Raw genomic sequence first — 23,783 nt, 5'->3', positions numbered from 1 at the left:
CACCTTCCAATAGGTTGCTTTAGGGAAGAAACGCACCCACTATATTCACAGCCACCGCCACAGACATATACCAGCCAGGCACTGAAAACATGTACTGCCGCAGAATGCGTCCCAGTGAGTGTGAGACTGAAGCTCTGCCCTCGGTGTAAGACTGAAGCCCAACCCTCGGGGTGAGATGGAGGCCCTGCCCTCAGTGTAGGCTTGGAGCCCTGTCCCCAGTGTGAGATGTCCTCACTCTGAGATTGAGCCCTATCCTCATGTGGGTTTGAACTCCTGTCGGTGGAGATGTCTTTGGTGTGAGATGCGAGACCTGCCCTCAGGGGGAGGTAGGAGCCCTATCCTCAGCGCGTGTGAATGCGAGACTAAATAAAGCCCTGTGGGAGACCAAAGCCTAGTCAGTCCTCAACGTGGGTTTGCAGCTCTCGCCTCAATGTGAGATGTCCTCAGAGGGAGGTTGAGGCCCACTGTGAAATGCCCTCGGTGTGAGACTAAAGGCCGGTCTATAGTGTGGGTGTGAAGCCCTGCCCTCAACGCGCTATGTCCCCAGTCTTGGTTTACATGGAGGCCAGACCTAAATGTGAGCCTGGAGCATGGCTGGCCAGGGCTGATGCCGAGAATGACAGCATCCGAGGCAAAGTGACACTCTGACCATCCTGGAAGATGTTCTGCCAATCTGGCACCCGTGCAGTCCCGCTGCCTACTGGTGGCGCGGTGGACGGCTGCCTGGCACGGCTCTGCAGTAGAACCAGCCAACTCTCCACTTAATACGCGGTCTTTCAAGTTGATCGCAGTGCGGATTACAGGGAAAACAAAGCAAAGTCCTTTGTGCCCCTGCCTTTTGTGAACCCTTGCCCTAGCTCATGTTATGCGAGGTCCCCCCCCCCCCCCCCCCCCGACGAGGCATGCATCACTGTGTCGCCACACTTGTGTTGTTGCTGTGCTGAAAACCTTGGCCTGGACAAGTCTTTTGGTCGTTGGACTACATCACTAAGAAGGGAGCGGTGCATGTCCCGGCAGTATGGTGCATAGAGCCTTTCCCCACAGAGCCTTTCCCTGGGATGGAATTCTGGCTGCTTCATACCCTCAGGGAGGGAGGCTGAGCGGTGGCTCTCCCATGAGTTCTTGCCACGCCACTATAAGGAAAAGGCTTACAGACTCCAAATTACTTAATACATTAACTGGCACAGCGGGCAAATCCTGCTTGGCATGTACTTTGGGTCTTGCTATATTCTATATGCTCATTTTTCCAGTACTTTTGATGTCAGATTATATTTCTATTGTGGGTTTATCTCTATCAGTGCCATATGGTACGACACAACCCTTCCCTGCCTTCTTGGAGGTCAGACTGACTGTTCGGTCTCGCTACCCAGAGAGCTGTAGTGTTGCTAGGCCCTGATTTGACTTTGGATTAATGGTGGAGAGAGAGAGAGGGATGTAAGGGAACAACGCTACACGCTTAATTTCTGGTGTATTGGCAGTCTGATTGTTCGAGGCCCGTTTCGGTTTTATGCTGCCGGTACAAGCAGACAATCTGTTTCACAGGGGCCGAATATAGATCAACATAGAGAGTTGCAAAGGGAGGAAGAGAAAAGTGGTGAGGGAGGATAAGAGGAATACGTGGAAGGCAGAGGGAATGAGGAGGAAAGAGAACAGAGGGCAAAAGGGGAAACTAGCTGCACAGGAAATGCAATGCTAGGAAGAAAGAAGTGTGTTAGTTAACAGGAGAAGGGTAACGTGGACAGGGGAGGGCAGGAGGGGTGATGGGGATGCAGCACAGGGGTAAGGAAGGGAGTGCAGGTCAGGAGGAAGGAAGGGGGTACAGGACAGCAAGAGGGAAGGGACTGCAGAACAGGAGGAGAGAAGGGGGCACAAGACAGCAAGAGGGAGAGGAGTGCAGGACAGGATGAGGGAAGGGAGTTCAGGAAAGGAGGTAAGGGAGTACAGGACAGCAGGGCAGGAGGATGGAAGGGAGTGCAGGACAGCAAGAGGGAAGGGAGTTCAGGACACGAGGAGAGAAAGAACTGCAGGACCGGAGGAGGGAAGGGAGTGCATGACAGGATGAGGAAATGAAGTGCAGGACAGGAAGAGGGAAGGGAGTGCAGGACAGGAGGAGAGAAAGGAGTGCAGGACAGGAGGAGGGAAGGGAGTGCAGGACCGGAGGAGGGAAGGGAGTGCAGGACCAGAGGAGGGAAGGGAGTGCAGGACAGGAGGAGAGAAGGGGGTGCAGGAAAGGAGGAGAGAAGGGGGTGCAGGAAAGGAGGAGAGAAGGGAGTATAGGACAGGAGGAAGGAAGAGGCGCAGGACAGGGAGAGGAAGGGAGTTCAGGACAGGAGGGGCGAAGGGAGTGCAGGAGAGGAGCAGGGACAGGGCGCAGGAAAGCACGAGGGAAGGGGGTGCAGGACAGGAGGAGGGAAGAGTGCCAGACAGGAGGAGGGAAGAGAGTGCAGGGCAGGTGGATCGAAGGGAGAACAGGACAGCAAGAGGGAAGGGAGTTCAGGACACGAGGAGAGAAAGAACTGCAGGACAGGAAGAGGGAAGGGAGTGCAGGACAGGGGGAGGAAGGGAGTGCAGGACAGGGAAGGGAGTGCAGGACAAGGGGAGGGAAGGGAGTGCAGGACAAGGGGAGGGAAGGGAGTGCAGGACAGGGAAAGGGAAGTGGGGAACAGGAAAGCAAGAGGGAAGGGACTGCAGGACAGGAGGGGAGAAGGGGGTGCGAGACAGCAAGATGGAAAGCAGCGCAGGAGAGGATGAGGGAAGGGAGTACAGCACAGGAGGAAAGAAGGGTGTGCAGGAGAGAAGGAGGGAAGGGAGTGCAGGACAGGAGGAGAGCAGGGAGTGCAGGACAGGAGGAGGGAAGGGAGTGCAGGAAAAGTGAAGTGAGTTCAGGGAAGGAGGACAGAAGAGTGCAGGAGGAAGGAAGGGCGTGCAAGATAGTAGGAGGGAAGGGGGTGTAGGGCAGGAGGAGGCAATGGAGTGCAGGACAGGCGGAGAGAAGGGAGTTCAGGAAAGGGGGAAGGGAGGGCAGAACAGGAGGAGGGAAGGGAGTGGAGGACAGCAAGAGGGAAGGCAGCGCAGGAGAGGAGGAGGAGGGAAGGAAGGGCAGAACAGGAGGAGGGAAGGGAGCGCAGGAGAGGAAGAGGGAAGGGAGTGCAGGACAGGAGGAGGGAAGGGAGTGCAGGACAGGAAGAGGCAAAGGAGTGCAGGACAGGAAGAGGCAAGGGAGTGCAGGACAGGAAGAGGCAAGGGAGTGCAGGACAGGAAGAGGCAAGGGAGTGCAGGACAGGAGGAGGGAGGGAGTGCAGGACAGGAGGAGGGAAGGAGTGCAGAACAGCAGGAAGGAAGGGGGCGCAGGACAGCAAGAGGGAAGGGACTGCAGGACAGGAGGAAGGAAGGGAGTGCAGGAAAGGGGAATGGAGTGCAGAAAATGGTGAGACAGAGAGCGCAGCACAGAAGGAGTTGGAGACCTCAGACAGGAGATCACACTGCCCTACCTGGCCAGGTTCTGTTTCCGTAGCATCTCTTGTTGTCGTGCAAACATTTCTGCCTGCGCCGGCTGCAGGAACCCGTACCCTGTGGGGAGACGCACATTTAACATCAAGCTTTGCTTTACAGCCTCTCTGAAGAGTCAGTGCAAGGATTTATGTCAAGACAGTGACATCTACTCAGCAATACATTCTCACCCCGACCTTCCCTACTCGGAGCTGGAGACTTGCCAGGCCCACTGGTTGCTCTCTACCAGTCTACACCCAGAGCTGTAGACTCAACGCACACACTACCCACTTCTAGCCCTGAATTAACTAATGGAGTCTCCAAGTGAGACATTTCCCAACGTCTACCCCTCGCACGCATACCCTGACCCAATCCAGTGAGACATAGCCACACCTAGAACTCCGCCCCCGGCGATGGAGACAATCCAGACACTCATGCCCACCTCTGCCCCTATGCACTCATACCCTGACCCTATCCAGATACTCATAGCCACATCTAGAACTCCACTCTCCACGATGGAGACAATCCAGACACTCAAGCCCACCTCTACCTCTATGCACTCATACCCTGATGCGATCCAGATACTCATAGCTACATCTAGATCTCCGCCCTCCGTGACGTAGATGATCCACACACTCATGCCCACCTCTGCTCCCATGCACTCATACCCTGACGCGATCTAGATACTCATAGCTACATCTATATCTCTGCCCTCCGTGGTTGAGATAATCCAGACACTCATGCCCACTCAGGTCCCCAAGAGCACCTGCCTGCAGCCTGTCCTCAGGGCTAGAAACTCCCACACACCTTCCCATGTAACATTTACTCTCCAGTATGCATAGGGGCAACGAGGCTTCCAAAATGGAAGCGGGTGTGCTATACTAGATCACTTTACATCACATGACATTATATCTATAGGGTATTGGGCTTCTACTGTTCCGCCAGTCCAAGATGGTGCATAACCAGGAGGGGATAGGTCGGCCTCCCACACAGCCAGACAGTCAGTCTTTCTTAGAGACCACCCGGCCGCCTGGATATCAGCAGGTCAACTGGCAACTCCCTGATCCCTCACGCCCTCCCTCCTTCCCAAAGCTGCCCATGCAGGTCCGATGCCTCACCTGGAGTCTGGCAGAGGGAGGACGGTACTCCGAGGAAGGGTGGTCGCAGGTGCGGTCCCAGTGCGATGTGAGGGGCATTCTGAGGGGAGAGGAGGGGCGGAGGGTGTGACATTTCCCTAGGGGGGGAAAAATACATAGTTGTGAACATAATCAAACGCAAGTGTGCTCATGTCTTTTCATGCTGGCTTACATCACTTACTGTGGTTCTAGAGCGTGTGTAGGTAGCAGGTTCTAGACCACACACACAGGTTGAACATGTCACCCCACATGCATCAGTCGTTATTCCTGTTAAGGAGAGCTGCTCATTCTTTTTTGTTTTGTTTTTTATTAAACATTTTTGGTCTTATCTCATCTCACGTCTGAGAGCTCCCAGAGCCTGACCTTTGCCCTTACAAAATTCCCACAGCCAGGGAGGTTAATGTCTGGAACACAATTCTCCCAGGATTCCCACACCTGAGAGCTCTCAGGGCCTGGCCTAGCCCTTTTCAATATTTCTTCAGCCAGAGACAGGGGTGTTGCTAGGTCTGGAAAAGATCTGGGGCTAGACTAATGTAGGGTCTGTCGGGACATGGGGCTAGCTAGCCTTTTGGTTGTAGCCCACGAGTTTCTATCCGGGGCTACAACCAAAAGATCCGGGGCTATAGCCCCCTCGGTACCCCCCTGGCAACGCCTCTGGCCAGAGAGGTTTAGGGCCCAGAAACACTCACCTCAGATGAGCAGTGAAAGCCTCCCGCTTGGGTCCGAGGTGGAAGGGTTTGGTTAAGTGTGTGCGTATGGAAGGGTTTGGTTAAGTGTGTGCGTATGGAAGGGTTTGGTTATGTGTGTGCGTATGGAAGGGTTTGGTTATGTGTGTGCGTATGGAAGGGTTTGGTTATGACTCGGCGTTGGGTGTGTTCCTTTTGGCATCAGGTTCTGTCTGCAAAGTCTTGCAGTGCTTTTCTTTCTTCAGAGAGCTCTGTAGAGAGCTTTTGCAAAATGCTGACACCTAAACTGTTAAATAAGTGTAAATGTGTACTATCGCCACCTGCGCCTCTCCCCTGCTTGTTATGATGCACTTTTGTAACCACAGAACATGCATATCTCTCTATGCCACCTTTCTGAATGTAATTTTGCTGTAACCACCTTAACCTGTATAAGTAAACTTGTCTGTAACAGCCCCACGATGCCCCAGGGCCGCTGTGCGCTATATACATTTAAATAAATAAATATGTGAAAGAGCTTTTAACATGGATGTGTGGATCCAGTGCACACTTGGACATTGCAGAATAAACAGCTCACAGCATCCTGCAGTCAGAGAAGGGACATGTTCCCAACAAGTCGTGTGTTTAACATGGCCACCAGGAGCTGCCCGCTTCAGTCGCCTGTGCATGCTACGTGGCAGATTGGTCCGAGCGGCATTGAGGGCGGCCCTTCCACCTCAGCCCAAAGCCTGTACATGCCACCGCAAACACAATGATGCCAGGATTTCCACGCCTGCACACACTCAAAGTCTGTCAAGTTTCAGGGCTCCAACACCTGTGTAAACGGGGGTCTGTAAAGTTATTGGCTAACACTCCAAGCAGGAGGGTTCATCTAGTCTCAGGAAAGCCCCACTCCAAACCTCATCTGCGAGTCCGGCACAAAGATGCAAACAATGCCCCATAATTGTACCCTGGCTCTCTTTGGTTGGTAGCAGGCCAAGCTCCCATTGAATAACCAAGTGGGAGAGTGGCTAGACGGCTTAACTGCTGAGCTTTAATCGATGCTATGCAAAAACGGACGAGCATACTCATCCTTAGCAGCTCGCAAGCACCCTATCAAGCTGCTCATAAACAGAGACTGGCTAACGCTTCTCGACAGTATGCTTGGCTCGCGTCTAGGTAGCGCGGGCTGAGCTCGATTAACTCTGTCACGGCTAAAGGGGGACACAGCCATCAAGCCATCACATCTTGGGGATAGAGGATCAGCAATCCTGGTCTCCAGAAGACCAAAGATGCCCATTTGCAGGAGAAGGTGGGATCCATCACTACTCGGACTCTGCTGTCAACAAGCCCTTAAACGCCTCGAAAAATACATAGGACCACCTTTCTTCTCACGTTATCCTCATACCACCACATTGCTACTAATGTCTTCCTGGTTTTCAAATTCTACTCTCACATGGTTAGGGCTAGACACTTCAGGGTTTCTCATACAACACTAACTTTTACGAAATAATTATGTAATGTAAAGAAAGAGCTATGTTTACTTCAAAGTAAATACTTCTGAGTGATCCTTCTCCTATATCTGTCATCACTCAGAGGTCCCATCGCACGAGCTTGGAGTTGGAATGCTCGGCCCTGGCCGCCACTGGTAAACCAAAGCAGCTATAGCGGCCTGCCTAACCTCTGCTATAGCGGCCTGACTAACCTCTGCTATAGTGGCCTGCCTAACCTCTGCTATAGCGGCCTGGCAAACATCTGCTATAGCGGCCTGCCTAACCTCTGCTATAGTGGCCTGGCAAACATCTGCTATAGTGGCCTGGCAAACATTTGCAAACGTTGGTTTCTTGGCCTGAAAGGGGAAAGCTCAAGATATACTATCCTTCAATAGATTCCAGGAGAAACGCGTAACCGTTCTGGTCTCTTTTCCTTTCTTCAATACTCCTCTCTCTGATGCCGCCTTCTTAAGTGCTCTCATCGATGGTTACTCCCTACTGGTTCCTGTCTTGGGCGCTCTTTTCTTTGCCCACCATAACCTTGTCCGAGAGGCGTAGCCAGGATTGTCTAACATGTGGGGCCTGAAGTTAACGTAGTTGAGCCCACTGCAGCAACATTAGCATCTGTAAATGCCCACAGCACTGCTAAGTGGGCATTTACAGTTTTTGGGTGGGCCTTGCCCGCTCAGGCCCTATCCGGTCTATGCCTCTGCGCTTGTCCCCGTTCTTCAGTGCTCCTATCTATGGCCACTCTCTACCGCCCCCTTTCTTCAGTGCTCCTATCTATGGCCTCTCTCTACCACCCCCTTTCTTTGGTGATCCTATCTATGGCCCCGCTCTACTGCTCCCTTCCTTCAGTGCTCCTATCTTCAGACACTCTTTCTTCAGTACTCCTATTGATGAACATCCTCTAACACACCCATTCATTAGAACTCCTTTCCATGGCCACTCCCTGCTGCTCCATTTCTTCAATGTCCCTATTTATGGCTACCTTTTCTCCAGTGCTCCCATCTATGGCCCCTCTCTAACTCTCCCTTCTTCGGTGCTCCCATCTACGGCCAATGTTTAGTGCTCCTATCTATGACCCCTATGTAGCCACCCCCTTTCTTCGGTGCCCCCATCTATGGCCCCTCTCTACTGCTGCCTTTCTTCAGCATTCCTATATATGGCCCCTCTCTACCGCCTCCTTTCTTCAGTGCTCCTATCTATGGCTCCTCTCTACCACCCCCTTTCTTTAGTGCTCCCATCTATGGCCCCTCTCTACCGCTGCCTTTCTTCAGTGCTCCTATCTATGGCCCCTCTCTACAGCCCTCTTTCTTCAGTACTCCCATCTATGGCCCATCTCTAGCGTCCTCTTCCTTAGGTGCTCCCATCTATGGCCCCTCTCTACTGCCCTCTTTCTTCAGTGCTCCCATCTATGGCCCCTCTCTACCGCCCGTTTCTTCGGTGCACCTATCCATGGTCCCTTTCTATCGCACCCTTTCTTTGGTGCTCCCAGCTATGGCCTCTCTCTACCGCACCCTTTCTTTGGTGCTCCCAGCTATGGCCTCTCTCTACTGCACCCTTTCTTCGGTGCACCTATCTATGGCGATCCTGTACCATCACTTTCTTTAGTGCTCATACATATGGCCCCTTTCTGCCTCTTTCTTCAGTGCTCCTATCTATGGCCAGTCTTTTGTCAGTGCAGTGCTCCTATCTATGGCCACTCTATGCCAAGCCGTTTCTTTCAGCCCTCAGCACTATGGCTCCTCTGTAGCGCCTCTTTTCTTTCACTGCTGCTCTGTGACCCAGTGTGTCTCGCTCCCTCTTTTCTCAGTGCTGTACTCGCTTATCCCCTCTTTCCACCTTCTCAGAGTCTTCTCCCGCTTCTCTTAGAGGTGCCTTGTGGATCTCGGCCCCTTCGCACTTGCCCACCTCTCCTTTCTCTGTACCTGTGTTTTCAGTACTCCCAAGCGGCGGCCCGCCTTTTCTTAGCTATCCTCACTACTATTGCTCCTGAGTGAGACCCTCTCATCCGCCCTGCCACCCCCACTCTCCCCTCTTCTTTCTATGGATGCTTCTCTTCTCTTTGCTCTTTCTTTCCATTTTCCTCTCTGCAGTCCTTCTCTAGCACTCCTCTCATCTTAGTCCTTATTGCTCTACCTTTTATCATTGAGACTCTGACCCTCATGAATTTATGCCTCCTTCCCCGAGGGCTTCCCTCTCGTGCCTCCTCTCTCCCTCCCTTATTCCTCCTGCCAGCCCTCTTACCCTCTACTACAGCCATACACTGTCTTCATCCATCAACACTCCCAGTCTTCCTCCCCCAACTCTCGTCTGTCGGTCCTCACTCCGCGCCCCCCCCCCACCCTCACATGCTGCAGCCATGCATCAGATGTCCTATCTCTATACTCGTTCATATGTCGGGCATCCCGCCCACCGTCCCCAATCCTGCTCTCACACTCCCTCAGTTTTCGCTTGCAGCTCTCACTCACCCCACAGCCCCCGCTGTTCATGCTCTTGCCCCTCCACCAGTCTCTGCATCAGTAATTATCCTGCCCCTCCCTCTATCAGGTTTACTCCCTCAGCCCTCCCCCCACTCCCCTTCAGCTCCCTCAACAGCCAGAACTCGCTCTAATCTGCCAGTCCCCTCTCCAACGCACGAGCAATAACCCCCTTCCCTCTATCAGCTTTACTCCCTCAGCCCCCCTCCCTCTATCAGCTTTACTCCCTCAGCCCTCCTCCCTCTATCAGCTTTACTCCCTCAGCCCCCTCCCTCTATCAGCTTTACTCCCTCAGCCCACCCTCCCTCTATCAGCGCTACTCCCTCAGCCCGCCTCCCTCTCCCCTTCAGCTCTCTCCACAGTCAGAACTCACTATCATCTGCCAGTCCTTTCGCCAATGCTTCAGCAATAACTCCCCACCCTCCCTCTATCAGCATTACTCCCTCAGCCCTCCTCCCTATCCCCTTCAGCTCTCCACAGCCAGAACTCACTCTAATCTGCCCGTCCCATCTCCAGCCATACCCTCCCTCCATCAGCTCTCCCCACTGTTGGTGCTCTCACCCCCTCTTATGATGTCAGTCCCTTCTTCAATGTTCTAGTGCTCCCCCCTCCCCTCAGTTTTCACTCTCTGCCCCAGCTCCCCTCTTCATCTTCAGCCCCACATCAGCCTCCTCTCCAATGCCCCAGTCATCTGTATCCCTCTACCAGCGTCCCTCTCTCAGCCCTCCCCCCTCCCTCTCCTCAGCTCTCTCCACTGCCAGTGCTTGCACCCGCTCATCTGTCAGGCCCCTCTCCAATGCTCCAGTGCTCATCTGTATCCCTCTACCAGCGTCCCTCTCTCAGCCCTCCTCTGTCTCTCCCCCAGCTCTCTCCACTGCCAGTGCTCACACCCGCTTATCTGTCAGCCCCTTTTCCAATGCTCTATGTCAGCGTCCCTCTCTCAGCCCTCCTCTGTCAGCGTCCCTCTCAGCCCTCCTCTCTCTACAATCAGAACTCTCAGCACCTGATAATCAGTCCCTCTCCAATGATGCAGTCCTCCTCCTCTCTCTCTCTCTAACAGTTTCTCTCTCTCATCCATTCCCTCTCCTAAACTCATCCATTAGCCGGCCCCCAATGCGTCAGTCATCATCTCTGTCTGCATGCCTCTCTCATCCCTCCTCAGCTCTCTCCACAGTCAGTGCTCTCACCCCTCATCTATCAGCCCCTCTCATATGCATCAGTCATCATCTCTGCCAGCATGCCTCTCTCATCCCTCCACTCTCCTCAGCCCCTCCCCAATGTTTCAGTCATCGTCTCTGCCAGCATGCCTCTCATCCCTCCACTCTCCTCAGCTCTCTCCTCACCCCTTCTCCAATGCTTCAGTCATCATCTCTGCCAGCATCCCCCTCTCATCCCCCCACTCTCCTCAGTTTTGTCCTCAGCCCCTCTTCAATGCTTCAGTCATCATCTCTGCCAGCATGCCTCGCTCATCCATCCACTCTCCTCAGCCCCTCTCCAATGCTTCAGTCATAATCTCTGCCAGCATGCCTCTCTCATCCCTCCACTCTCCTCAGCCCCTCCCCAATGTTTCAGTCATCGTCTCTGCCAGCATGCCCCTCTCATCCCTCCACTCTCCTCAGCTCTCTCCTCACCCCTTCTCCAATGCTTCAGTCATCATCTCTGCCAGCATGCCCCTCTCATCCCCCCACTCTCCTCAGCTCTCTCCTCAGCCCTTCTCCAATGCTTCAGTCATCATCTCTGCCAGCATGCCCCTCTCATCCCCCCACTCTCCTCAGCTCTCTCCTCAGCCCCTCTTCAATGCTTCAGTCATCATCTCTGATACCTTGGCTACCCGTCCCGCAACTCGAGTGAGTGCATTCTTTAAAACCGTTTCCGGTTCATTCTAAGTATTATTTATTTTATTCAGTAACGCTCTTTTGGAGTTTTTCTTTTTTCTTTTCCCGTCCATAGGAGGGGTAAGGTTTTTTTCTTATACACGCTCCCCATATTGTCTCTGCTTTTTCACTATTCAAGGGTGGTCCTTGCTATTTATAACCCACTACCGCCTTTGGCTTATCTCGATCTGTTCAATCTTTTATCACGCCATTTTCTAGATCCCACCATGTAGGTGGATCTCACACAATACATCTCCTTTGTTATGGGTTTAGTTATTAGTATAGAGTATTTCTCTTTTATCTGAGAGTTCACTCTTTTCACCATACTAGATCTCCAGTATTCTGCTTTTCACCATCTCGCTAGCATCTCGAGTTATGTACAGCTTGTCAGTCAGTCCTTGACTGGTATGGAAATAAAATAAAAGATTTTACTTTTTGTCTCTTTGTAATGTTGTCAACAGTTCAATTGGGCCCTTATGAAGAAGAGGTTACCCTCGAAACGCGTCGGCCACCCCACAATTGGACAGCATCATCTCTTCATCATTTATTGCTTCATCGCAATTTGTATTAATATGTCATACGTCATGAATTACTTTGTATAACAGATTGTGCTTTTTGGCAAATTTTATTTTGTTTTCTTCTTTGCCAAATAAATCGTTATATGCTCAACTAACAAAACTGCTGTTATATATTTATACATTGATAGATTTATATCTATATATTTGAAGGTCCTATGTGGCATCAGTAAATAGTGTGCAGGGGACGGGAGGGCCCCACCTTTTGGGCCCTCTTCTATTTTCTCAGTCATCATCTCTGCCAGCATGCCTCGCTCATCCATCCACTCTCCTCAGCCCCTCTCCAATGCTTCAGTCATAATAATCTCTGCCAGCATGCCTCGCTCATCCCTCCACTCTCCTCAGCCCCTCTCCAATGCTTCAGTCATCATCTCTGCCAGCATGCCTCTCTCATCCCTCCACTCTCCTCAGCTCTCTGCTCAGCCCCCTCTCCAATACTTCAGTCATCATCTCTGCCAGCATGCCTCTCTCATCCCTCCTCTCTCCTAAACTCTCCACAGTCAGTGCTCTCACCCCTCGTCCATCAGCCCCTCTCCCATGCTTCACTAATCTCTGTCAGCATGCCCCTCTCCTCGGCTCCTCCCCAGTCAGCATCTCGGTATGCATGCCTCACTCATCGTTCACTCTCCTCAGCTCTCTCCTCAGCCCCTCTCCCATGCTTCAGTCATCCTTGTCAGCTCTCCTCTCGGCCTTCCTCTCCCCCCTTCAGCTCTCTCTCTCTTCTGTCAGTCCTCTCACCCCCTCAGCTCCTCAGCTCTCATCTGTCACCCTCACCCAGCCCACATCCTTCTCCCCCTCCCTCCGCTCTCCTCTAATTGCAGAGCTGTGCGTCTGGCCCTGAGCCACGGATCGATGTGTCGCTGTTGAAATGTTAATGCTAATCGTATAAGGGCTCCGGTGCTGGGCCCTTCAGTGGCAGCGCCAATTAATCTCAGGTAAGGCCGGGCCTGACCTTGGGCAGGAGCCGGCCGCAGCCGAGCGATGCTTATGTAATTACACCGTGAAGTGTGTAATCACCGCCCTAATCCCCGAGGCCTCCCAATTAGCCGGCCTCGGTGCCGGGCTGCCAAGTGCTCGCCACCCCGCGCTGCCGGAGATGGAGAACCGTCCATTAAAGCCTGCGTGGGGCGGGCGGCGGCGGTGGGCGATGGATGCGAGCCCTAATCACGGGAGGCGATCGCTGCGACGTGCCGGGGTTCATAGGAAGCGATTTAGAAAATCAGGCGACCTTTAACTGTCTCGCCACTGCAGCGTGCCACAATGTGCACGCGTACAGCCACAAACTCCAGCATCCATGCACACAAACACAAGGCCTACATCTGCCCACACATGCTAACATTGTCCCACAGATGGCAATATCTGCACGAACACTGCCACACGTGCAAAGATCTACACGTGTTGTGCCAAACATGACACGCACACTAAAACCCACCCAACATCTGCACCCACAGATCTACGCCTGCTCTGCCACCCAGCCAGATCCCCACGCCAACATCTTCACATGCACATTTCTCGGGTCGCATGTGGAAAGTAACTGTGACGGGCAGTGGGTGCCAGGGCCCGCGGCCGCTGACCTGTGCTTTTATAGTGGGTGGGGACCTCTAGGAGGCTCTTAGGCCCCCTTGCGAACCTCCCATAAAAGACATGCCGCCCTTTGAGCCTCCTTGCAGGTCTAAGTGCTGTGGTGGGTCCCATTGAAGGACTCAAGGAGTATGCAATGGCAGCATTATAGGCACTTATGGGAAGCACTGCACCCCCTGGGGCACAGTCAAGCATCTCCAAGCTGATGGGCGGCACAGGCCGTGTGACAAATCAACTTCCTGGCTACCAGTGCTCCAGGGATGAGTTTGTCTTCCCTACTTCTTGTGAAGGCTTCAGATGATCAGCCAAAACAGGGTCTAGTCCTCTTTTAAAGCCAAGTGGGCCACATTGATTGGTGTAGACTAAGCCTACTTCCACAAACTAATCCTGGTTCTCCAGCAACAATCTCCTGTATGGATGAAGTCATAACCGAGTGCTTTGCAAAAGGAAAGTTAAAGGGGTGAAACCTTGTGATACTAAGTCCCACCCATCTACTTGTCTGCTGTTGATCGAAGAGCCTCTCTGGTTGATGGATCTCCCTGTGGTTTCTGATTAAAGCAGCAAGTCTTCCTTGAAGCTGAGACAAGACCAGACGCTATGGCTCCTGCAATCCACATTCTGGTACCTTATGAATGGGGTCCCCCTGTGGGGGTGGCCTACTGTAAACACACAGTCTCAGACATGACAGCTCACTGTCATTGATATGGAGGGTGAGATCTGGCTTCAGGTTGACACAGTTACATATGAAGGGTTGTTTGGTTTCCTGTCTCATTTGTTAACCTCTGCAGCCAGGCCCCATGTGGGACTGTTTGAAGTACCCTCTAATTAGTATGTTAATCACCGCCACCAGCTGCAGGGCCTAACAAAAGAGCAGGGTGGATCCATGGAGCCTTTGTTAGTTAATCAGGCTGGCCATGGCTGGGGGAAGCTTGCTCCTCCCCCTTCCTGGAGATCACAGCATACTCCTGGCTGTCTCATTCCAGCAGACTGTGCCTGTAGGCTGTGTCCACCTAGAGTAGACAGATCTATGCATTTGTCGTGGTGTGAGCATAGGAAAATGTGTGTGGATTAGCACCACACATTTTCCTGAAGTTGGTCTATCATCATTGTATTTAATAAAAAATTTCAATAAGCCTAGGCGAGCGCACGCCCACCATGGTCGAATTCCTCAAAGGCTGCAAGGCCAAGGAGAGAGACACGACACATGCTTTTTTTGGAAGTTATTTGGCTGCATTTTACAAAATGCAACAGTTAATAAATGTACGACATCACATTATAAAATACTCAATATTGTCCATCCCACATCGTAACTGAAGCGTGGAGGAGTGCGTATGCCAATTTCTCCCATGCCCTCAGAACGGTCCTGGGGGGAAAAAGGTGACCCCCGAGAACTGACCAAGCCCTCAGTCCCGTTCTCCCCACCCCTGGGCACCTAACAGATCAAAACCGTTCAGTGACCACCCCCCCCCCCCCCATGGCAACCGTTTAGCAGTGAGCCTCGGCCCAAAAACTAGGAGGAAATCTTTCTAGCAGTGTCCCCAAACATTTGAGTATACAATTCAATGCAGTGTATTAAAAATACCGCTCTCATCTGGGCAAAATCTGCACCTGCCCCAACTCAAAACGTAAGGGATGGGTGGGCTGGCATATGTAGAAAGCATCAGTGCGTTTGGTAAAAATGTGGGGGAACCCAACCTGGCTCCCTCTTATAGCTCCAGGCCCTTCCACGCCTGCACAGGTGTTGCTAGGTCTGGAAAATATCCGGGGCTAAGCTAATGTCGGGACTGCAGGATCTGGGGTTAGCTATATCCTTTTGGTTGTAGTCCCTGAGCTTCTATCCGGGGCTACAACCAAAAGACCCGTGACTATAGCCCCTTCAGCCCCCCACCCCCCAAGCAACACCTCTGCACGCCTGAGACCCCTGCCAACTTGGGAACGCATAGCACCGAACAGTGGCACCCATAATAGTGTCATCACGCTGGTCTGCAATGCAACACCCCTTACCCCCCTCCATTCGGCCCCTATGCCTACGAGCATCGCTGCCTTGGCATGCTACTGAAAGGTCGAAAGCACAGGGTATTGAGTTCCTAAATTTAGGAGTCTCAAAAGGTAATGCAGAACCGCTCCTAGGTCTGTTTGGGCCAGGTGGTAATGTCACTCACTTTGGCAAGGCTGCGTTTCCCAGATAGATGTCCCTGCAGAAAGATGAGAGTTATATTGCGACATATTTTTGCTCAGGAAATAACCCTGGCTGCAGCATGTGCCCCTACTGTTAGCACGGATTTAAGGAACACGGATGCCTCCACTAACACTGCACAAGGAGACCAGCCGCCACGTGATGCTCCAGGTTCCTGAGCGTTCCTGCAGGAAAAAGGTTCTAGGGGGTTCTTCACCAAGGCACAAGGCCTCTCCACCTGTCCGAAGGACTGCTCAAGACAGCTGTACACCTGTGCTTGATCCGGGCCTTCCCATCTGTGCTCGGCTTGATCAATTACACTGGCTGCTCATTTTATTGCCACATTCCTTCCCGCTCAGTGTCACGTCAATGTCCCCCGTCACTACCTCTAAGGGGAAATATTCTATAGCGACATGAAGACTTTTCTGGGATCAGGTTGAGTTCTTATTTAATGTTTATCTTTAGCTTCATTAAATCGTTTTATAGATCAATTCTCTGGAATGTGATTACGATGTCTTTGTTGGTTTTGACAGCATTGCTTATGTATTCATGGCTTCATTTATTTTTTTGGGTAGAAATTTGCTCTTGAACAGTGAGCCAGGTTACACCCTTCCCTCCCTTCACTTTAAGCCATGGAATTTTGTGAGACGAGGCTGCAATGGTCTCATATAACAGGATTTAAGGAGCTCCAGGAGTCATTCAGACACTGCGCTTTAAAGCTGCACACATATCAGTAGTTTTGAACAGCTCTGCCATGTCAAGACAATGCAGTGAGGCATTAGCAGCAATATTAAACCGAGCAGCTATGGGGTTGCTTTATATTTGAATAACGATATGTCACAGCATTTGGCTACCAGCACTGCATGTAATAAGAAGTTCCACTGCAAGACATTTCGAAACGTCTTTTTCTTTTTCTTTTAAAAGCTTAGTACCCCATTATTTCCAGGAATTAAATGTTATGAGTAGTATGCATGAAAGGAAATAACCTCTTCTGTAGGCAAGGACACTCCAATATTTACTTGCAATGTCCACGATTTAGGGGTGCATGGCACTTGACACCGCATGGACACAAACACACCTGTTTAGAGAGTTCAGCTGTTGAAGAATTAAGGCTGCTAAGTCAAAACTCCAATACAGCCAAATGAAGGATGAAAGCTTCACCTGGTTGTGGATGTTTCCCTCCGAGAATTCTCTCGCATGCCTGCAGTATACTTTGTGGGGAGCTGATTGTCTACATGGACAGCGCTCACATCTAGAAGTGGGCGATGTTTCTTCTTTCAGAGCACCGACCACCAACACCATGGTTCAGCAGTGGAAACAGTCCTTTGCTTGTAGCCGGCTCAGCAGGAGAAGAGGCCATGGCCTCCCACTTGCTAGAGCCGGAGCTAATGCATCCTATTGACGGATGCTGCTTTGCTTCCATTAAAATGTCAGTGAACCTGCTCTGGAAAAGAAGTCTAGGCTCAAAGCTGAACCTTTCATTGGCATCTTGCTGGAGGTGGGAGGGGGAATCGGGAACCGTGAGCCTCCAAACATTCCTTCTCTGCAAAGGTCTACCTTGTGCAGCACCCACCCTTACACTTTGATTGGAACTGGGTGTCTCTTTGCAGCACCTTGAGGAGAAATGCTCTCACCCTTGCTATTGCACACAGGTCAGCCTTATGAGATCCAGACACTTGGAGGCCCTCCTGCAGGTGAAGAAAGCCCTTTTGTGTAAATGTTTTCCAGTAGAATTACGAAGCACCTGGTGCTGTCCCAGCAAGCTTAGAAACCCCTTTGCCTACCATCTGAAGTCGCATCTAGAAACATGTGTGTACAGGCGCGTTATAAATGTCATATCATAGCACACCCCATTTGACTTGAACCATCTGGTTCAATAGCTAATATTAATATTTATAGAAAGCAAGTTCTGTAAGTATTATTACTGTCTCCTTGATTCACTCATTCGCTTCATCAGTGACCCCCATCTACCTAAAATGAGTACCTTAAACATCTCAAAAGAGGACCCCTCCATCGCCTCATTGCACTTTGTATACACATCACATCGTCACCCTCATAAACCTCAATGCAGTCTCTCATACAACTCAATGGAGATCGCATCATATGCCTCAATGCATCCTCATACCCCTCAATGTAGTCTCTCATAGAGCTCAACAGTGTTGCCCTCATACATCTCAATACAGTCTCTCATGCACGTCAAAGAAAATATTCTCATATACCTCAACACACTCTCTAATACACCTCATATAGTCAGGCTAAAACAGTTCATGAAGTTTCTCGTACACCTAAACGGAATCACCCCATATGCCTCAATGCAGTCTCTCATGCACCTGTGGAACTGCAACATATGCCTCAATGCAGCCTCTCATGCACCTCTGTGGAACTGCAACATATGTCTCAATGCAGCCTCTCATGCACCTGTGGAACTGCAACATATGTCACAATGCAGCCTCTCATGCACCTGTGGAACCGCAACATATGCCTCAATGCAGCCTCTCCTGCACCTCCGCGGAACCACAACATATGCCTCAATGCAGTCTCTCATGCACCTCTGTGGAACTGCAACATATGTCTCAATGCAGCCTCTCATGCACCTCTGTGGAATTGCAACGTATGCCTCAATGCAGCATCTCATGCACCTCCGTGGAATCGGAATGTATGCCTCAATGCAGCATCTCATGCACCTCCGTGGAATCGCAACCTATGCCTCAATGCAGCCTCTCATGCACCTCCGTGGAACCACAACATATGCCTCATTGCAATCTCTGAAGCACCTCTGTGGTACCGCAACATATGCCTCAATGCAGTCTCTCATGCACCTCTGTGGAATTGCAACATATGCCTCAATGCAGCATCTCATGCAACTCCGTGGAATCGGAATGTATGCCTCAATGCAGTCTTTCATGCACCTCCATGGAATCGCAACGTGTGCCTCAATGTAGTCTCTCAGGCACCTCTGTGGAACCGCAACCTATGCCCCAATGCAGTCTTTTAAGCACCTCTGTGGAATCGCAACCTATGCCTCAATGCAGTCGCTCAAGCACTTCTGTGGAATCGCAACACATGCCTCATTGCAATCTCTGAAGCACCTCTGTGGAATCGCAACCTATGCCTAAATGCAGACTCTCATGCACCTCCGTGGAACCGCAACATATGCCTCATTGCAATCTCTGAAGCACCTCTGTGGAACCGCAACATATGCCTCAATGCAGTCTCTCATGCACCTCTGTGGAATTGCAACATATGCCTCAATGCAGCATCTCATGCACCTCCGTGGAATCGGAATGTATGCCTCAATGCAGTCTTTCATGCACCTCCATGGAATCGCAACGTATGCCTCAATGTAGTCTCTCAGGCACCTCTGTGGAACCGCAACCTATGCCCCAATGCAGCCTTTTAAGCATCTCTGTGGAATCGCAACCTATGCCTCAATGCAGTCGCTCAAGTACCTCTGTGGAATCGCAACACATGCCTCATTGCAATCTCTGAAGCACCTCTGTGGAATCGCAACCTATGCCTCAATGCAGACTCTCATGCACCTCCGTGGAACCGTAACATATGCCTCATTGCAATCTCTGAAGCACCTCCGTGGATCCGCAACATATGCCTCAATGCAGCCTCTCATGCACCTCCGTGGAACCGCAACATATGCCTCAATGCAGCATCTCATGCACCTCCGTGGAACCGCAACATATGCCTCAATGCAGCCTCATGCACCTCCGTGGAACCGCAACATATGCCTCAATGCAGTCTCTCATGCACCTCTGTGGAATTGCAACATATGCCTCAATGCAGCATCTCATGCACCTCCGTGGAATCGGAATGTATGCCTCAATGCAGTCTTTCATGCACCTCCATGGAATCGCAACGTATGCCTCAATGTAGTCTCTCAGGCACCTCTGTGGAACCGCAACATATGCCTCAATGCAGTCTCTCATGCACCTCTGTGGAATTGCAACATATGCCTCAATGCAGCATCTCATGCACCTCCATGGAATCGGAATGTATGCCTCAATGCAGTCTTTCATGCACCTCCATGGATTCGCAACGTATGCCTCAATGTAGTCTCTCAGGCACCTCTGTGGAACCGCAACCTATGCCCCAATGCAGCCTTTTAAGTATCTCTGTGGAATCGCAACCTATGCCTCAATGCAGCCTTTTAAGTATCTCTGTGGAATCGCAACCTATGCCTCAATGCAGTCGCTCAAGTACCTCTGTGGAATCGCAACACATGCCTCATTGCAATCTCTGAAGCACCTCTGTGGAATCGCAACCTATGCCTCAATGCAGACTCTCATGCACCTCCGTGGAACCGAAACATATGCCTCATTGCAATCTCTGAAGCACCTCTGTGGTACCGCAACATATGCCTCAATGCAGTCTCTGAAGCACCTCCGTGGAACCGCAACATATGCCTCATTGCAATCTCTGAAGCACCTCCGTGGAACCGCAACATATGCCTCAATGCAGCCTCTCATGCACCTCCGTGGAACCGCAACATATGCCTCAATGCAGCATCTCATGCACCTCCGTGGAACCGCAACATATGCCTCAATGCAGCCTCTCATGCACCTCCGTGGAACCGCAACATATGCCTCAATGCAGTCTCTCGGGCACCTCATTTGAGTTGCCCCCCTATGCCTGGTTGCAGTCACTCATATTTTGCCTCGGCCCGGGTCGCTCTGCCGCCCCTCTCAGCCCTTTCCTTGTGCACAGCTCCGCTGCGGCCTGGCAGGCTGGTGCCCTCCGTCTCAGGCGCTTCTGGGGTGCCTACTGCCTTTACTGTAAGTGTATTTTTAGCATGGCCGTACCCGCTCGCCTGCCCTCCAGGGCACGGAGGCATTTGCCCTATACGCCGCTAAATCTGATATGTCCTTTAACGGTAGACAAACGCCTCGCCAGGCTCGCGCGGCATCGACTTTTCTTCAGCAATAAGCGCTAATGGCCCTCGAACAATCGATGCGTAAAGCCATTACAGGGTCACGCGTTATACGGCTATTGCGGGGCATTTCATTTCAGACCGTCTCATCCTCGCCGGGCAGGGTCGTGGCGGTGGAAGGGGGGGAGGACGCTGCCAGCTTGTGCCTGGGCGCGAAGGGCAGATCCGCTCAGAGGAGGGAGACATGCGCAAGCATGGCCGGTGTTGTATACTATCCTGCTCCCCGTGGCAGAGTGCAGGCCCGGGACTGCGCCCCTGGGGGCAGACATGGAGAATTCGGGAGATGTCCTGAAAGGCCGAGGCGTGTGCCGTGGGTGGGAAGGTCAGTCGCGGGTCAGGCATGATGGATTTTCCGCAGACAGCCTTTACTCCTCCATCCAACCCCCACCCTCGCCCCCTCCCACAGTGTGCGAAAGCGGAGCGCACACTGAGAAGTATACCTTGCCTGCACACGGGGGTATTATCAGTCTATGGGAAAGACCTCGGACAGGATGATAATACACCCAAACCTCGCCACCAGGATGCCTGGCCAGCTCCCCTCCTATCCAAACATATAATAAAACAAAGCTATACCAGCACGATTAAATAAAACTAGTGGCAACGCTGAAAAGAATAGTTTCTGTCACTTATTTGGTGAATGTTATTCTTGTCCCGAGGGGTCCCGTTTGGCGCGCTTCCCCTCGAGTGTCCCCAGCCCCCCAGCCCACACACCCCGGCCAGCATTCCCTGTTGCCCCAGAGGCTTCCCACACCTCTTCGCCGTCTCGCCCCCTTCCTGCGCACTTCCTGCGCCCGCCCCTCCCTTCATCCCGCTCCCTCCCGGCGCTGGCAGACTGCCCGGCGTTGCAGAGTCTGGGATGTGGCGGACGGTTCCGGCCCTGGGCGCTGCAGCGGGAGCCGGCAAGCCGGTGTCGGCAGCAGCAGCAGCAGCGGTGTCAGGCAGAGGGCACAGCCTCCAGCCTCCTCCTCTCCCCCTCCAGGGGCACCGCGGCCCCCCAGTTTACTCGGCGCAAAGACCAGTCGTCTCCTGGCTGCCCCCACACTACTCCAACTAGTGCAGAGGCGGCTCTCCCCGACCCCGCAGGACCCAGCTGTCCTCACCACTAAACGAACCCCACAACCCCCTCCCCGCAACCCGTGGTCCTGCAACACTTCACTGATAGAAGTAGCTCGACAAAGCCCCCCCCATATCACTCTCCTCCTGCAGAGGACCCACACACAGCCTCCCAGCACCCATTCCGCTGCCAATACAATGCTCTGTGGCACGATTACATAGATTGGCAGAGCAAGGGTTGCCAAAGCTGAACCGAATTATCTGTGCCACATATTTAGTGAATGTTATTCATATACAACGGGGTTGTCTGTGCTTGTGTTGTTTTTTTGTTCTGCAGTCTCCCACAGGTGGTACCGGCCTGCCCACACTTCCCACTCCAGGTACCTGTGCTGTGTGAACCTCCCAAGTGTGTTGCCCCTTTAAGGGGATGTGTCCCTCCATTGCCCAAAGGAGCCCCTGCAGGCACGTGCACCAGAACGGCTGCAGACGCCCACAGAGGAACTACTGGGTCCGTCTCTCATTCATGTGGGCCTGCAGGCCCACACCGTGTGAGCACGGGCCTGCAGGCCCACACCGTGTGAGCACGGGCCTGCAGGCCCACACCGTGTGAGCACGGGCCTGCAGGCCATGATGCCGTGGAACTCTCGTGCCAGGACGGTGGCAGAGGTCCGCATGGTCGTGGGCATGGTTTGCCTTGCCCCTACTCCATGTGGTTCTGATGCCCCGTAGCACCCTGGGGCCTTCTGGATGTCCATAGCAGGCCGCAAACCCCGAAGGCACTGGGCGTCAATGGTGCTGATGTCCCATAGCACCCTGGGGGGCCTGCTGGATGCCCAGGACAGCCCCAACCCCCACAGGCACTGGCCATGAATGGTGCTGATGTCCCATAGCACCCTGGGGCCTGCTGGATGTCCATAGCAGGCCCAGACCCCCAGAGTCACTGGGCATGAATGGTGCTGATGTCCCATAGCACCCTGGGGCCTGCTGGATGTCCATAGCAGGCCCAGACCCCCAGAGTCACTTGGCATCAATGGTGCTGATGTCCCGTAGCACCCTGGGGCCTGCTGGATGTCCATAGCAGGCCCAGACCCCCAGAGTCACTGGGCATGAATGGTGCTGATGTCCCGTAGCCCCCTGGGGCCTGCTGGATGTCCATAGCAGGCCCAGACCCCCAGAGTCACTGGGCATCAATGGTGCTGATGTCCCGCTGGTGCCCAGAACAGCCCGCCACCCCACAACAGGACCATGCATCTGCTCTCCATGAAGACAAAGCCTTATATCTTCCCTCAACCCCAAAGTCCCCGAAGTTCTCCAAACCAGTGCCCCCACTGCAGCCCTGCGCTCCACTGTGAACAGAGAGAGCCCCAACATCCCCACTGAGCCGCGCTCGCCTCGCCTCCCCCCAGGAGCTAGCAGCTCTCCACTGAGCAGAAAGTTCCTCCACCCCCGTAAACCGAGCCTCTTGATTTCAATGGGACCTGCAACCTCACTGATTGAAGCAGAGCTCCCAACCCTGTGGCCCCACAAGGGTCCACCCAGTCTCATCACCCCTTAACCACCCAGGTCCTCCTCCCCTATGCAGGGCCTAGAAGCCCTCCTCTGATGTCGCTGAACGGGCAACGACCTCTACCACAGCCCGATCTATCTTTCAGAGGCACCCACCTGCCAGAAGACAGACAGGCCTCCGATAGCTGGTAGGCCAATCCTCCTCTGCTGCGGGTCGCTAGGGGGTACTGGGCTTCCCAGTAGTGGGTATGAGCGAGGAGGCAGAGGGGTTTGTCCTGCCTCTTAGGCTATGGGGCCACCAATCCTGGAAGGCTGCTTTCCAGACGTGTTGCCCTATCACCCCCTGGTCCTTCACTGTGGATTATGCTGCCACGGCTGATGGGAGTGTAGTCCAATACAGAAGTAGATTCAAAGGCTGCAGACGCCTGCTGTAAGTGGACTGTACACAGACGGACTACTTTCATACATAGAGGGATATTCACATTAGGAAGGATAGGTAATTGTGGTGCTGGATTACTCTGGCCTTCAACCTGGGGTAGAATAGAGATGGGGGCTGGGGAAGTGGTAGAAGCATGGCATGCCATTCACAGATTAGTTAAAAAAAACACTACACTAAATTAACACAGTAGCATTCATATCATAATAAACCAACCTAACAATATAGTTGGATAACAATGTTATGATTCTAGCTTTATTTTCCTCATCCTGAATGGGAGACTACCATTATCAGCATGCAGATTAAAGAAGCACAGTGCAAGACAATGCACCAGGCTCTAGCTGTGATCTCATGTGTTACACATACGTAAATTGCACTTT

At 52.5% G+C, this 23,783-nt stretch overlaps 1 protein-coding gene across 4 annotated transcripts in view; it reads right to left on the bottom strand.

Annotated features, from left to right (window-relative positions):
• SAMD11 (sterile alpha motif domain containing 11) overlaps window positions 1-23,783 on the bottom strand; it is a 312,464-nt gene that overhangs the window by 34,101 nt on the left and 254,580 nt on the right. For all 4 annotated transcript variants that reach the window (XM_069610053.1, XM_069610055.1, XM_069610054.1 and 1 more), the window contains 2 exons: window positions 4,608-4,723; window positions 3,492-3,570 (listed from right to left, as the gene is read on the bottom strand). In XM_069610053.1, the coding sequence (XP_069466154.1) occupies window positions 3,492-3,570; window positions 4,608-4,723 (195 nt within the window). The remainder of the gene's footprint in view (window positions 1-3,491; window positions 3,571-4,607; window positions 4,724-23,783) is intronic.

This window comes from Ambystoma mexicanum, chromosome 8 (assembly GCF_040938575.1).
Source record: "Ambystoma mexicanum isolate Mex_15411 chromosome 8, UKY_AmexF1_1, whole genome shotgun sequence".
NCBI lineage: Eukaryota > Metazoa > Chordata > Amphibia > Caudata > Ambystomatidae > Ambystoma > Ambystoma mexicanum.
This window is presented reverse-complemented; position numbering and strand designations above follow the sequence as displayed.